General features: G+C 44.6%; 1 protein-coding gene across 5 annotated transcripts in view; it reads left to right on the forward strand.

The window, feature by feature from the left end:
* Mast2 (microtubule associated serine/threonine kinase 2) overlaps window positions 1-15992 on the forward strand; it is a 127214-nt gene that overhangs the window by 107921 nt on the left and 3301 nt on the right. For all 5 annotated transcript variants that reach the window (XM_042675724.1, XM_042675738.1, XM_042675734.1 and 2 more), the window contains 14 exons: window positions 469-570; window positions 4538-4670; window positions 5336-5397; window positions 6136-6221; window positions 6674-6882; window positions 7505-7643; window positions 11295-11427; window positions 12296-12461; window positions 13157-13258; window positions 13448-13570; window positions 13724-13833; window positions 14258-14412; window positions 14876-15159; window positions 15254-15445. In XM_042675724.1, the coding sequence (XP_042531658.1) occupies window positions 469-570; window positions 4538-4670; window positions 5336-5397; window positions 6136-6221; window positions 6674-6882; window positions 7505-7643; window positions 11295-11427; window positions 12296-12461; window positions 13157-13258; window positions 13448-13570; window positions 13724-13833; window positions 14258-14412; window positions 14876-15159; window positions 15254-15445 (1996 nt within the window). The remainder of the gene's footprint in view (window positions 1-468; window positions 571-4537; window positions 4671-5335; window positions 5398-6135; window positions 6222-6673; window positions 6883-7504; window positions 7644-11294; window positions 11428-12295; window positions 12462-13156; window positions 13259-13447; window positions 13571-13723; window positions 13834-14257; window positions 14413-14875; window positions 15160-15253; window positions 15446-15992) is intronic.

The following is a 15992-nucleotide window of genomic DNA, read 5'->3' on the forward strand; positions in this document are numbered from 1 at the left end:
CTTGAGCCACAGCGCCACTTCCGGCTTTTTTCTTTTTGCTTATGTGGTGCTGAGGAATCGAACCCAGGCCTTGAGCATGCAAGGCAAGCGCTCTACCACTGAGCCACCTTCCTCATAAGTAGCATTCTTAAGTATTTAACTTGTTACCAAAGTCAAAAAAGTAGCCTCAATGGATATGGTAGACTCTCTTCCACCAGAAATAATTGGCTTAAATTTTTAGTGCCTTCCCATTGTTTGTCCTTTACCCAGGAGAAACATAGCAGGGCTTACCCTCTAGGTTTATCCATTTTCTCATGTTCCATTAACATGGTAAGAAGTTCTCTTAATTCATTTTTAGAGATGTAGTCCTTTCTGAAGGAGCATCTGTGCAAATCCCTAAACTATTCAAGTCTCAAACTGAACTTATCTTTTCCAGTATCCAATTTGTCTAAAATCAAATTGTTTAAGCAACCTTTGTGTTCTCTGTAGGCTCATGAGCGCTCAGAGAGTTCCGAAGTAGCCTTTGTAATACAGCTGGTAAAAAAGCTGATGATTGTCATTGCCCGCCCAGCTCGTCTCCTAGAATGCCTGGTGAGTGAACTCTGGAAAGGCTGGCTGGGGAGGTAGGGAGTGGTAACATCAGAGGAAGTATTTTGCCAACAAAAAATTGACAGTACCACTGCCATTTCTGTTGCTGAGCTCCATATTTAAATATGATTTACAAAAAATAAAGATAGATAGATAGATAGATAATTAGTCTGACATGCTGAGCCAGTCCTAGATTAGTGGGAACTTTGGAAGCCAGGAGTGTCATGTAACCTAGGCCAGTTTGGTTTGCACAAGTGGAGTCATTCATTTAACCATTCAGGTATGTTACTGAATACCTACATCATGTTAGACATAAGAGATACAAGCATGAATAAAGCAAAGTCACTGATTTCAAGCTGTCTCCTGTGGTGTTTGCAAGTATAAAGTATGTATATGTATAAATGGCAATTACAATATTACAGGAGACACAGTTATGGTCTTTACTGGTTACCATGGGAACCTGGTGAAGAGAATAAACATTTTAATTTTCCTTGGAGTGAAGATGCAATGAAAAGTCTGGGAACCAGGAGGGGGGACTTCAAGGATGAGTAAAGTTTGCCACGTAAGGGACATGGAACTAGAACATTCAGTGGAACAAAGGTGGTTTTTGTTTTGTTTTGTTTTGGTCAGTTGTGGGGCTTGAACTATGGGCTTGGGCACTGTCTCTGCACTCTTCAGATCAAGGCAAGCGCTCTACCACTTGAGCCACAGCACCACTTCCGGTTTTCTAGTGGTTTATTGGAGATAAGAGTCTCATGGTCTTTCCTGCCCTAGCTGGCTTTGAATGGTGATCCTCAGATCTCAGCCTCCTGAGTAGCTAGGATTACTGGCGTGAGCCACCGATGCCAGCAAACAAAGGTTATTTTATATATTATCTTCAAGAAGTTATACAAAAGAAGTGACATATAACAAAACAGTTCATGAATACAATGCATCTTGTTACAATGCATCAGTTACCCCACAGGTTGTATTTAAAGAAGTGGTGAGGAAAGTGAAACAGGCTCTGTTAGAGGGTTAGTATGAGCAGGAGAGTTTGGAATAAAGATTGGAAAAGGAGGAAGATGAAAGAAGATGATGTATATATCTGTGTGTCCATGTATTATATCGATGAAAATAGGATAATAAAACCTGTTGTAATTGTTTGGGGAAGGGAGGAAGAGACAGGGTTAGAGGGAGTGAGATTGAGATATTCTAAACATAGGGAAGTTTAACACCCCTTCATTTAACTAATGTAAGCAAATAAAGTAGAAATGGCAAGGGACGAAGCTGGAAGACATAGTATGTATCAACTCAGGAGTTTGCATTAAGACTTGATGAGGGGCCAGGCATCTGTGGTTCACATCTGTAATCCTAATTACTCAGGAGGCTGAGATGTGAGGATCATGATTTGAATCCAGCTCAGGCAGGAAAATCAATGAGTCTCTTCCTCCAATTAAAAAAGCCAGAAGTGGAGATGTGGCTCAAGTGGTAGAGCGCTAGTCTTGGTAGCTCAGGGATAGTTGCCAGGCCCTGAGTGCACGTACACACGCTCACGCACACACATACACTCTTAGACAAGTTGGATCTTCTAAAAAGTTTAAGCTAGAATGTGACATGGTTAGATATACTCTTCTCTTAATCTCCTTTATTTAGAATAATTCACATATAGCTAGGTACTGATGGCTCATGCTTAATAGCTACTCAGGAGGCTGAGATCTGAGGATCTTGGTTCAGAGCCAGCCAATGCAAGAATGTCTGTGAGATTTTTATCTCCATTTAACCAGCAAGAAGCCATAAGTGGGCCTGAGTGTTAGTCTTGAGTGAAGATACTCTGGGACAAGCATCTAGACCTTGAGTTCAAGCCCTAGGACTGGTGAAAAAATACATTCCTTTGAAACATACAATAGTTTGTTTAATTTCAACAAATACATACCTATGTATTCACTTCTATAATTGAAATTTGAAAATGTTTCTGTATCTTTAAAAAGTTCCTTTGTGCCCTTTGTGGTCAGTTCTTCCGCCAAGAACACTTACCTGTTTTGTTTTTTACCATTAATACATTTGCCTTTGTACAGTTTCATGTACTGAAACCATATGGCAATGTTCTGAGTTTTCACTCAGCATAGTGTTTCTTTGTGGTTTATATATGTTGCGTGTATTAGTATGTGGTTTCTATTTATTTCTGAATAAATACTCCGTGAGATTTAGTTCTAAGAAAAATTACTTTGGTCTCTACATGGATGGCAAATAAACCAGAGAAATCAGCACAGAGATACCTAAAGCAATGTCTGTGAAATGGAGTGGCCAAACTATACAGCAATTACAGAAAAGAAAAGAGATGACTGTGAAGGTGTTTTTTGTTTGTTTGTTCTTTGTGCTAGTCCTGGGACTTGAACTCAGTTTGGGTGCTGTCCATAAGCTTTTTTGCTCAAAGATAGCATTCTACCACTTGAGCCACAACTCCACTTTTGGCTTTTTGATGGTTAAGTAAAGATAAGTCTCTCTTGGACATTGCTGCCTCACTGGCTAGACTGGCTTCGAACTGCAGTCCTCAGATCTCAGCCTCTTGAATAGCTAGGATTACAGGCATGAACCACCATCATCTGGATGCAGGAGTATTTTGAGGCAAAAGTTCTGACTAGATGGGAATTAAGAGAAAAAAAAAAAAAAGGACTTCAAAGTCTGGCTTATAATATCTGGATAGATAGTAGTGTAGTTCTCCAAAATTGGGACCAGAGGTATAAAAGCCAGGGGCAATGCAGAGGCTAGAGACCTATGTCCTTTTGAGATCTGTGGTGAAGCAAGGGCTTGGAGCCAGAAGTTTTGTTCACTTGTTTTCTATTTCTTTCTCCCTGATTTCTCAAAGGTCAGTTCATCCCTTTGAACCTTGATTTCTGCACTGAAGTCACAAAGTACAAAATGCATTGTACTTATAGTTTGATTTGCTAAACTGAAATTCACAAACTACTTAAATATAATTTAAAAAATAAGTTGTGCAATCCAGATAAGTAAGACCCTCATTATTTTGTGTAGTCAGCAGTAGAGCCCAGGCCCTTGTATACAGGTGGTCAGTAAATATTCAAAAGTATGCATACAGCTTGAGAGGTGTGAGCTGAAGCTCTTGGGAACTGTAAGTATGTGCCGGGTCTGTCTGGACTGATTACCTGAACATATTTAACAGTGGCATCTGGTTGAAGAAAGACTTGGCTGGGTGAATAGGCTAAGCTCTCTTGAAACCAAAAGCCCTTGTCCTTATTGCTAGAAAGACAGCATAGGCTTAGGATGTCACCAGAGATGACCTATAAAAAAAAACTCTGTCCTTAGACAGGTACTGGTGGCTCATACCTATAATCCTAGCTACTCAGGAGGCTGAGATCTGAGGATTGCAGTTCAAAGTCAGCCTGGGCAGAAAAGTCCATGAGACTTTTAGCTCCAATTAACCACCAGAAAACCGGAAGTGGCTCTGTAGCTCAAGTGATAAAGTGCTTATTTTGAGCTAAAGAGCTGAGGGACAGCACCCAAGCCCAGACAGAGTTCAAGCCTCATGACTGTCCAAAAAAAAATAAAAAAGACCTGTCCTTATTTTCATAATCCCTAAATTCCATGTATTTAGGGGTTGAGGTGATCTTATCACAAGGACAAGTCTTTTTTTTTTTTTTAATCTAGTCATGGGGCTTGAACTCGGCCTGAGCACTGTCCCTCAGCTCTTCAGCTCAAGGTTAGCACTCTACCACTTGAGCTACAGCACCACTTCCAGTTTTCTGGTGGTTTACTGGAGACAAGAGTCTCACGGACTTTCCTGCCTGGGCTGGCTTTAAACTGCGATCCTCAGATCTGAGCCTCCTGAGTAGCTAGGATTACAGGCGTGAGCCACCAGTGCCCTGCAAGGACAAGTCTTCTTATTCACTCCTGCCTCTGCTAAATGCTATAGAACCAGAGGCCAGCAGCATTCACTTGTATCTCTCACACTCATTACGTCTTTCTGGTACAGGAGTTTGACCCTGAAGAGTTCTACCACCTTTTAGAAGCAGCCGAAGGCCATGCCAAAGAGGGACATGGAATTAAATGTGACATTCCCCGCTACATCATCAGCCAGCTGGGCCTCACACGGGATCCCCTAGAAGGTGAGCATACTGCCGCTTGGCTGCAAAGAAGAGATTTCACCTGCACATGGACTGAACTTGGCATCAGGGGCCTCAGAAGTACCTTGTGTCTCCTTGTCTTGGGCCCAGTTGGGTTAGATTTAGAGCTTCAGTTTAAATGAAGTCAACCACAAAGGATTATAATCATGTTTTCAAAAATGGTCACTTCCTTTACATATTTGCCTCTCCTGATGGTCCCCTTGCAAATCTTTCCTTCGGGAGATGGTGTAGCTTAGTGCTTCAGAGGATATCTCCATTCTTCTGGGCTTCTCACTGAGCCACAACATGAACCATGGGCATTTGTTCTGCTTCTGTATCCCTTCCTGAATTCTTACCCCATCTAGTAAAGCATTATTGAACAGACCAATATTAGTGGCCTGTCTTAGGCTGTGTCACCTAGAAAACATCCAAAATTTTAAAAAGCTAGACTGTGCCAAGCCTGGACTTGTAAAAATGGTACAGTAACATTTGGCTTGTTTCCTGATCTGTGACTATACCGAGCGTAGAGCCACAGAACTAGATTTGCATCCCAGGCTGAATAAGAAAGAATGCCTACCACACAAACACCTTTATATGACCTGAGGCTACTACTGATGTGCTTGACATTGCTGCACATACTTTTTTCTTGTGTCCTTGGCATTTTCTAGAAATGGCCCAGCTGAGCAGTTACGACAGCCCCAACACTCCGGAGACAGATGATTCAGTTGACGTAAGTCTCTTGAGTTCCTGCCTCAATCTTGGAGCCTGATACCTATGAAGCAAAGCCCTTCAGTTCACTTTAGGAATACACCTAGGGACTAGAAATGTGGCTTAGTAATAGAGTGCTTGCCTCACATGCATGAAATCCTGGGTTTGATTCCTCAGTACCATGTACACAGAAAAAGCCAGATATAGCGCTGTGGCTCAAGTGGTAGAGTGCTAGCCTTGATCAAAAGAAGCTCAGGGACAGTGCCCAGCCTCCGAGTTCAAGCCCCAGGACTGGCCAAAACAAAAAAACATCTGAATGCTGGGCACCAGTGGCTCATGCCTGTAATCCTAGCTACTCAGGAGGCTGAGATCTGAGGATCAAGGTTCAAAGCCAGCCTGGACAGGAGAGTCATGAGATTCTTACCTCCAATTAACCACCAAAAAGCTGAAAAGTAATGGATGTGTGTCTTAAGTGGTATAGTGCTAGTCTTGAGCAAGAAAGCTCAGGGACAGCACCCTGAGTTCAAGCCCCAAGACCTGCACTCCTTACCTCCCCCCCCCCCCATTAAAAAAAAAAGTACATCTGAAGGAGAGATGGGGAAGTTGGTGTCTGCAGACACTGGAGTCATGTGGTTAATGGGAAGGAATGGGCAGGTACCTGTAGCAAGGCTGAAAACTATGCTAGTTGCTAGGACCATTGCTTTACTAAGCATATGAACTCTGAGAAGCACTGTCTCCTGCCTTTTCCCTTGTCTTTTAGGGCCGTGGAGCATCCCTAACATCTAAAAAGACACCCTCTGAAGAGGACTTTGAAACCATAAAGCTCATCAGCAATGGCGCTTATGGGTAAAGGCGGGTCAGAGTATAGCCAGGACTGGAGCTGAGTCAGCACTTGATTTCTTCCTTCTGGGAGTAGATCTACTGCCCAATCCTAGGCAGCAGATAGCTCAGAGTAGACTCTGTCCCTCTCTAAAGTCTCCTGGAGAAGCAACAGTTCAGTTTCTTATGACATCTGAACATTGTTATTTTTCCAAGGCAAGATTTGACCTCTCTTGGTACTCCTCCTCTGTCTGAGTTCTGAAAGCATTGAACTGGATCCTTAAGAAATTTTCTGTCACAAAATTTAAGACTTGTGTGAGCCATGGGGCCCCTATCCTCTCTTTAATATGTATATCCCTGTTCCCTTGTTCTGTGGACTTACAAGGTGACTTGAAAGGTATAAGGAAGCAGGTGGGTAAAGGAATGCACAGCACAGGTGCTGAGAGTCTGTGGGGGCTGGTCTGGGCTGTATTTCCCAGGGCCGTATTCCTGGTGCGGCACAAGTCCACTCGGCAGCGGTTTGCCATGAAGAAGATCAACAAGCAGAATCTGATCCTACGAAACCAGATCCAGCAGGCCTTTGTGGAGCGTGACATATTGACTTTCGCTGAGAACCCCTTTGTGGTCAGCATGTTCTGCTCCTTTGAGACTAAGCGTCACTTGTGCATGGTGATGGAATATGTTGAAGGTACTGAAGGTATTGGGGGAAAGGTGACCTTGTGTAGTGCAATCCAAGACTTAGACCTAAACAGGAGTAAAGTTTCAGATCCCAGCCCTCTCTGGCATTGATTTTCAGGATCTCAGAGATTATTGCTTTACCATGCTGTTATGAGAAGCACTCTGGGACAGGATATAGCAGCCCAGCAGCTATAGAAAGCCTCCATTCCCTCTACCCTGGGCATCAGACAGGAACAAAAGGTTAGGAAGCTGAGCCACAAAAGCCCAAGTTGGGGTACTTGGCAGATTGTATCTTGGCCTCAGAAGAAAGGGAAGCAATTGCTCTGACTGATGGCCTGAAAAGGGAACATCCCTAAATCCACTCAAAATGTTCAGGGAGGAATGGAATAGAAGAACAGCTAGGTCAGAGCTCTACCAAGGGGCAGCAGATTTTGTAGTGGCCCTTCTCTTACCCTCTCACTGTAGTATATCGCTTAAGTTGATGCTGAACAAAACTACCTTTTTAATTCGGTGAATATGGGCTAAGGGTTAGCAGTATTATCTAACAGCTGTCCTTAGGGAGTGCTAGCCTAAGAGCTAGCTAGAGCAGAAAACTGGATCTCTCCCTCATGATAGTCTGGGCTTTGTTATAGGAGGAGACTGTGCTACTCTGCTGAAAAACATCGGGGCCCTTCCTGTGGACATGGTGCGTCTATACTTTGCAGAAACTGTGCTGGCCCTGGAGTACCTACACAATTATGGCATTGTGCACCGTGACCTCAAGCCTGATAAGTATGCCTATAATCAGGATTCATTGTCTAGTTCTCCCTCTTTTTTTTTTTTTTTTTATTGTTGTTGTTGGTAATGGGGCTTGAACTAAAGCCCTGGGCTTTGAGCACTTTTGCTCAAGGCTAGTGTTCTACAATTTTTTTGAGGAGGGGGTCCAGTCGTGGGGGCCTGAATTCTGGGCCTGGGCGCTGTCCCTCAGCTCTTCAGCTCAAGGCTAGCGCTCTACCACTTGAGCCACAGCACCACTTCCGGCTTTTTTCTTTTTGCTTATGTGGTGCTGAGGAATCGAACCCAGGGCCTCAGGCATGCAAGGCAAGCACTCTACCACTGAGCCACCTTCCCAGCCCCCAGTGTTCTACAATTTTGAGCCATAGTCTGAACACTTGTAGCCACCGCAGAGTTCTTAGAGTCAAATTGTTAAGCAATTCAACCTGATGTCCTTTTCAAAATTCAAGTCCATAGTATTTAGAAGCAGATAATACATCCACGGAGCTTCCATAGGCATACTGTGTCAAAACTGGAATTCTTCCTAGGAAGCCTTGATGTCAGGGAAATGCTGTTAGGTTCCCATGGCTTAGAAACTCAAACCCAGCATGTATGCAAGAGTTCATTCAGCTAACATGAACCATTCAGTATTTACAGGCTGATGTTTCCAGTCAGCTTCCATAAACATACCTGGTTAATGAAAGCTGAATTCTCATTCTGAAATCTTAAACACAGTGCAATGACTTCAGGTTTACCTTACTTCGTATGACAAATGAGTGACTGTGTCATCCACATCCACTTTTCAAGATTTAGAAGCTGATGTTCCCAGTCAATCTCCATAGGCATATGGGGTAAAGCAAACCTAAATGCCTCTTTTAAACTCTTACAGCCACTATAGACCTCTTACGTTCAACTTGTTCAGCAACTCAAATTGAGTTGCTTTGCCAAAAGTCAAGCTGGTATGTGTAACCTTATGTACTTAGAAGCAGTTATTTCCAGGGAGGAAAGAAAAGGAAATCCTAAAAGGAAAAGCTTAAGCATTTAGAAGCAGGTGATCCCAATCAGTGTCAGTAATTCTAGAGGGTAAAGGTAACTCGAAATCTAGGTCTGAAGCCTTGTAACAAGCCAGTTGAGAGCTCGTGGTTTCAAATTGCTCAGCACCTCAAATTGAATTGCTTTGCCAAAATTCAAGTGGGTAGAAGAAACCATGTAGTATTCAGAAGCAGATATTTCCAGGGAGCGTCAGTGGGCATACTAGGTCTAAGAATCTGGAATTCTTTCTAAGAAGCATTGAAACCATTGAAATGCTGTTATGTTCCCATAGCTCAGAACCTCATTCCCAGTGTGTATGGAAGAGGTCATTCAGCTAACAACACAGGTGCAGTATTTAGAGGCTGATATTTCCAGTCAGCTTCCATAAATGTGTCTGGTCAAAAAATCCTGAAGTCTTGTTCTCAAATTATGAGCACAGTGCAATAAGCCTAGGGTCAACTTACTCAGCATGATGGATGGACAGTTGGACAGATGGATGGACAGACAGATAGATGGAAGGACAGATGGACAGATAGATAGATGGACAGACGGAAGATATTAAATAACCCATAACTCAAGCCTTGTAATCCTAGCTAACTCCAGAGACTGAGATCTGAGGATTGTGATTCAAAGCCAGTCTGTGCAGGAAAGTCAGTGACACTCTTATTTTTAATTAACCAACAAAAAACTGGAAGTGGAGCTGTTGGCTCAAGCTGTAGAGCACTAGCCTTGAGCAAAGAAGCTCAGGAATAGTACCCAGGCCCTGAGCTCAAGCCGCAGGATCAGCATTAAAAAAGAAAAAGAAATACAGGTAGTACAGTATAAATGCAGTTTAGATGATACTCCAGACCTCAGGTCCATACAGGCTAGAGAAAAGATGAAATAGTGTGGGCAAATAGAAAGGGATATAAGCATCCTTTGCTGCTTTCTCAGTGTTTCTTTTCTTTTCTTTTTTTTTTTTGACGGTCATGGCTCTGGTCTGGGCGCTTGCCCTCAGCTCTTCAGCTCAAGGCTAGTGCTCTGCCACTTGAGCCACAGCACCACTTCTTGCTTTTTTTGCTTATGTGGTGCTGAGGAATCAAACCCAGGACCTCATATATGCAAGGCAAGCACTCTACCACTGAGCCACCTTCCCAGCCTCAGTGTTCCTCCTTTCTTAAATGAGATAATACTCCTTACATTTGGTATGTTAGCTATTCTAGAAACCTTTCAAGGACAACTTTTTTTTTTTTTTGCTTTTGGCTTGGTTTTGTGTTCAAAATCAAACATAGGACCTAAGCTGTGAGGTTGGAGTAGAGTAAAAAAGAAAGCAAAGGAACTAAAGGAGGCTGGAATACCTACCGGATTTCTAGCTTGGACTAATATAGGGTGTTGAGCTTCTATGATAGCTTTGCTATTACAAACTTGAGTTCAATTGGCTACTCATGCTTACTAACTGTTAAATATATATGAACATCATGTTCCCCTGTTCTATACTCTAAAACAAGAATACCTACGTTTGTTGTGTTAGTTACTGTAGAAAACCTTTAGGAGCCAGGTGTGTGTGTGTGTGTGTGTGTGTGTGTGTGTGTGTGTGTGTGTGTGTGTGTGTGTGTGTGTGTGTGTGTGTGTGTGTGTGTGTGTGTGTGTGTGTGTGTGTGTGTGTGTGTGTGTGTGTGTGTGTGTGTGTGTGTGTGTGTTCTAGGGATTGAACCTAAGGGCCTCACACATGCTGAACCCCTAGGCCAAGAATATTTTTAAAGCAAACATTACAGAGTTCAGTAGAAGACAGAAACATTGTTTTGTGCTGAGAAGAGGAACCACTTGGAATGCATGACTATTTTAGACAGATTGAGTTTATAATGTGTGGCACTTGTGTAGGTTTGTAACTCACGAAAGAAGTCCAAACCAGGGGCTGGGAAGGTGGCTCAGTGGTAGAGCGCTTGCCTTGTATGCTCGAGGCCCTGGGTTCGATTCCTCAGCACCACATAAGCAAAAAGAAAAAAGCCGGAAGTGGCGCTGTGGCTCAGGTGGTAGAGCACTAGCCTTGAGCTGAAGAGCTGAGGGACAGCGCCCAGGCCCAGAGTTCAGGCCCCACGACCGGACGCAAAAAAAAAAAAAGAAGTCCAAACCAAAGATAGTGACTTGGGAATCATTAGAATAATGGGTAGCAAAGTGAAACTGTTGGCACAAAATGAAATGGCTCAAGCAGAATATATAAAGGAATCTGATTTTTAGTTTTTCCCAATTAATCTTCCTTATAAAGACAGCCATGTACATGGGATAAGAGTTTGCATCCATTTCTCCTTTCCCTCAAATAGAAGTATTGTGAGCCACCCAAGTTAAGGAGAGGGACCAGGGATGACTAAAGCAACAGCCCTAGGACAAGCTGATCTCTATAGAAGAAGGTCTCTTCATCCACTGATTGATAGCTGTCCCCCACTCCCGGTGTAGAATTCAGGTGGGACAACAAAGAGAAGTAGAGTTATGACAAAGGATAGAAGATAATACAAAGCCAAAGCTATTTATTTTTCACAGCTTGTTTATGTCCCACAGGACCCTATAGAGGCCTAAATGAGAAATTTTAGAAAATACTAAAATCAACACTTATGGAAAACTAGGAAATAACTGAATCCTTTTGTCTCTATGATCTCTCAGCCTTCTGATCACATCTATGGGGCACATCAAACTCACTGACTTTGGACTTTCTAAAATTGGCCTCATGAGTCTGACAACCAACTTGTATGAGGGTCACATTGAAAAGGATGCTCGGGAATTCCTAGATAAACAGGTAAGGAAAGATAGGTCAGACCATGGAAATTGAACTCTAGACCTCAGAATATGTAAATTTTCATTGAAATAGGTAGCACATTTGGAAAATGATAGGCATAAGAATCATGAATATAAACCTCAAAGTTATCTTTTTTTTCAGTGCTTGGAGAAAATAAGCTATATAACTGTTAATGCAGAATTTCATATGAGATCAGTCTTGAAACTCCAGCCTGAGTCAAGGGCAAATCTTCTGGAGCCTAGTTTTCTTGGAACAATATCCTAAATTTCCATTGAGCTATAACCCAGTTTCCTGAGTTAGCCTCTGGATGTTCCCTGATACTCAAAAAGTCCTTGTGGTAGTCCTTGGGAGGCTGGTGGGAAGAAGCTAATTGTGGGACCAGATGCCAGAAGTGGGTTGTTGAGAACTCAAGGAAGAGTAGTTCCTGGTTAGAATTAAATACTTGGATGATGGGAATGTGCTTAGTGGAAAAGTACTTGCCTAGCATCCATGAACCATCCTGGGTTCGATTCCTCAGTTACCATATAAACAGAAAAAGCCAGAAGTGGCACTGTGGCTCAAGTGGTAGAGTGCTAGCCTTAAGCAAACGAAGCTCAGAGACAGTGCGTAGGCCCTGAGTTCAAGCCCAAGACTGGCAAAAAAAAAAAGAAATTAGACACTTTGGTTAATTAGGAAATTAATTAATCTACCACACTAACAGTTCCACCTCTGGTTCCCTGGGTTTCCTGTTGATCTTGTTTATTAACTGAAGTGAGTTGAGTCTTCATTCAGAGACTTTTTTGTTCTAAGGGTAGGAATATTGCTACCCTTAGCCATTGTGCCAGTGAGCTGCCTCTGGATGCTGAGCTAGTTTGACTTCTCTACCCAGGTGTGCGGGACCCCGGAGTACATAGCACCTGAGGTGATCCTGCGTCAGGGCTATGGAAAGCCAGTGGACTGGTGGGCCATGGGCGTAATCCTGTATGAGTTTCTGGTGGGTTGCGTCCCTTTCTTTGGAGATACTCCGGAGGAGCTCTTTGGGCAAGTGATCAGTGGTAGGTACCATACCCTGGGCTAATTTGGAGTCAAGAGTCCCGATCCACAAGTAGGATAGATGCATACAACCTTTGAGGCTCTTAAGCTCTTGTTCTGAATTTGAATGTGTTTGGTATGCTTGCTTCTTGGAGGTATAGGGAGAGAGAGAGAGAGAGAGAGAGTGTGTGTGTGTGTGCACGCACACATGTGCACATGCACATATGTACTACATCCCCCTGGGGCTTGCTCTGTTTGTATTCATGTCCTATGTGTAGATGCATTCCTGTTTTTTTTATCTTTTTGTGTGTGGGTTTTTTTTTTTTAATTCTGGGGGTGTGAACTCAGGACTCTGCACATGGTAGGCAAGTGCTTTACTACTTAAGCCACATCTCTGGCTCTCAGTCCTTTGTTTTATATGTATTTACCCTGTGGATTTGAGTTCTTCATATGTCTAGAATATAAAGACAGGTGAGCTGGAGCCTTAGGACAGGGGAAGTCACTGTTGTGCAATGCCTATTCTGGATGAAAGAGAAAGCCGTGGTCTAGGAAGTAAGAGATTTTCCTAGAAGGGGAGGAACCTATAGAATGCAAAGAATTGGGGTCCCAGGCAAGGCTGGAACTCTGGGATTCCTTTATGCCTCTCTTCCTTTTACTATCCTGGGACCGTCTCCTAGCTCTACCCATAATTTCCACTTCTTACCCACAATGTCCTCAGATGAGATTGTGTGGCCTGAGGGTGACGATGCACTGCCCCCAGATGCCCAGGACCTCACCTCCAAACTGCTCCACCAGAACCCTCTGGAGAGACTGGGAACAGGTAAGTCCAGTCCCACTCCTCTTTCTTATGACTAGAAAAAGGAGCTGAGTCCATTCACCCTAAGATAGTCCCTCTGGATCATGTAATGCTGCTTCCAGGCCTAGCATCTCCCAAGTCTGGCATATCACTTGACTTGCTGAACTTCTTTCCACACAGCTTATGCTCTCACTCTGCCCTTCCTACCTACAGGTGGTGCCTATGAGGTAAAGCAGCACCCGTTTTTCATGGGTCTGGACTGGACAGGACTTCTTCGCCAGAAGGCTGAATTTATTCCTCAACTGGAGTCAGAGGATGATACCAGCTACTTTGACAGTAAGGCCATGGGTGGGGTATTTCTGGTGCCTGGAAATAGCTATGCATACTGGCATCGGGAGCAACTTCTCAGGGCCCTTCAGAAGTCTGATAGGGTCCCAAGGATACCACCAACAAGAGCTCTGAAAGGAACTGTTCTGTATATCTGCCCAGCCCGTTCAGAGCGATATCATCATATGGACTCGGAGGATGAAGAGGAAGTGAGTGAAGATGGCTGCCTTGAGATCCGCCAGTTCTCTTCTTGCTCTCCAAGATTTAGCAAGGTGCGACTGTGGAGGCCCAGGTGGAAGGTTGGGGAAAAAGCCCTAATGAAGAACATACCTGGGGCAGGTTCAGATGGTGATGATGGTGATAGAACCATTTCCAGAAGAAGAAGAGCAGAGAGCTGGGCTGCTACATATAGCAGATGCTTCTAGAGCCATTCTAGTCTCTGACATCAGAGATGTCCAGGGTTAGACCAGGTCAGTCAGACTAGTTCAGATATTCAAATGGGACAAGCCCAGATGCCTCCTCTCTAGATGGGTGTGCCAGGAACAGTCTAACTTCCTGCTATTGATTCCTGGGGGTGCTGCTAGCAATGAAAGGAAAGGACTTATCCAAATTCTTGGGTTTCAGGTCTCAAGGATGCCTTCTGTCCCCTGAGAGGCAGGTCTGTCACAGTTCTCCCAAGCTTTCCCTTGCCCACAGGTATACAGTAGCATGGAGCGGCTCTCACTGCTTGAGGAACGTCGAACACCACCCCCAACCAAGCGCAGCCTAAGTGAGGAGAAGGAGGATCGCTCCGATGGCCTGGCAGGGCTGAAGGGCCGAGACCGGAGCTGGGTGATTGGCTCCCCTGAGATGTGAGCATGCAGGGCTCACCGGGGTGGGCAGCACAGCCATCCCTTGGTTGTTACAGATACGAAAGAAATGGAGATGCTGGGGAGGTGGCACTGACGTGGCATTCTTTTTTTTTTTTTTTGGTCGGTTGTAGGGCTTGAACTCTGGGCTTGGGCACTGTCCCTGCGCTCTTCAGCGCAAGGCGAGTGCTCTACCGCGTGAGCTACAGGGCCACTTCCGGTTTTCTAGTGGTTTATTGGAGATAAGAGTCTCACAGACTTTCCTGCCCCGGGCTGGCTTTGAACCATGATCCTCAGATCTCAGCCTCCTGAGTAGCTAGGATTATAGGCGTGAGCCACCGCGCCCGGCTTGATGTGGCATTCTTAAGGGCAGCCCTGAAGGAGTGTCTGAGGAGGACAGTTCCTCTGTGCCTCTAAGGAGCTTTTGGCTCTCTTACCACCCCACCCCTGGCCTTGTGTCTCACAGATTGCGAAAGCGGCTATCGATGTCTGAATCATCCCACACGGAGAGTGACTCAAGCCCTCCAATGACAGTGCGACACCGTTGCTCAGGCCTCTTAGATGTGCCTCGCTTCCCTGAGGGCCCTGAGGAAGCCAGTAGCACCCCTAGGAGGCAACAGCAGGAGGGTATATGGCTTTTGACACCCCCATCTGGAGAGGGGGCATCTGGGCCTGTCCCTGAACGGCCAGTGGAACGGCGGCTGAAGCTGGATGAGGAGCCTGTTGGCCAGAGCAGAGGTTCCAGTCCAGGTATGAATGGGTGGCCAACAGTCTGGGCTGGAAGTTATTTCAGAAAGGAAGGCCCAGTTACATTGCAGGTCTCACTGTTTACTTGGGCCCACAGCTGTGGAGATTCGAAGTCATGGGAGCCCAATGGCTGAGGGGGCCACAGCCAAAGCCATCAGTGACCTAGCTGTGCGTAGGGCCCGCCACCGGCTACTTTCTGGGGACTCTATAGAGAAGCGTACCGCTCGCCCTGTCAACAAAGTGATCAAGTCTGCCTCAGCAACAGCCCTTTCCCTCCTCATTCCTGCAGGTAAGGCCATAGGAGCTAGGATAAAACTCATAGGAAGGGTATTGGGAATCTGTGGGCAGGCCCAAGGGTCTATATGTAGAATCCCCAACAGATACCTGTTGAAGAGCAGGTGTCTGAGAGACCTGGGTCCCTTGGTTATGCAGGTGGAGTCTCTGAAGATGTATTGTGTTGTCTGGAGTGGGAGGTAGGGGAGGGGAGAGGCAAACGGGGAGAGAGGAAAACAAACCAGAAGGTAGTATGGTATAACAAGCGCAGGCTTTGAGGCAAAATGCTAATATCTAATCTCTATCACTCAAAGCTCTTGATCTTTTAATAATGGCTATTAATAGTTTAACTAATTAATAGTGGCTAGCTCATTGCACAGTTGTGATGTTTGATTGTATATGAAGGGTTTATAAAGTGCCCATACATACATATATATCATATACATACACATACATACCATTCCCTATCACCTGTACCCCCATCTGAGGCTTGGGAAGTTCTAAGCAGATGAGGATGTGGCAGTCAGGGGCTGTGAGGAAGATATATCTTAGCTCTGGCTCTG

Source organism: Dipodomys spectabilis, unplaced genomic scaffold (assembly GCF_019054845.1).
Source record: "Dipodomys spectabilis isolate Male_0828 unplaced genomic scaffold, ASM1905484v1 ptg000002l, whole genome shotgun sequence".
In the NCBI taxonomy this organism is placed as follows: Eukaryota; Metazoa; Chordata; class Mammalia; order Rodentia; family Heteromyidae; genus Dipodomys; species Dipodomys spectabilis.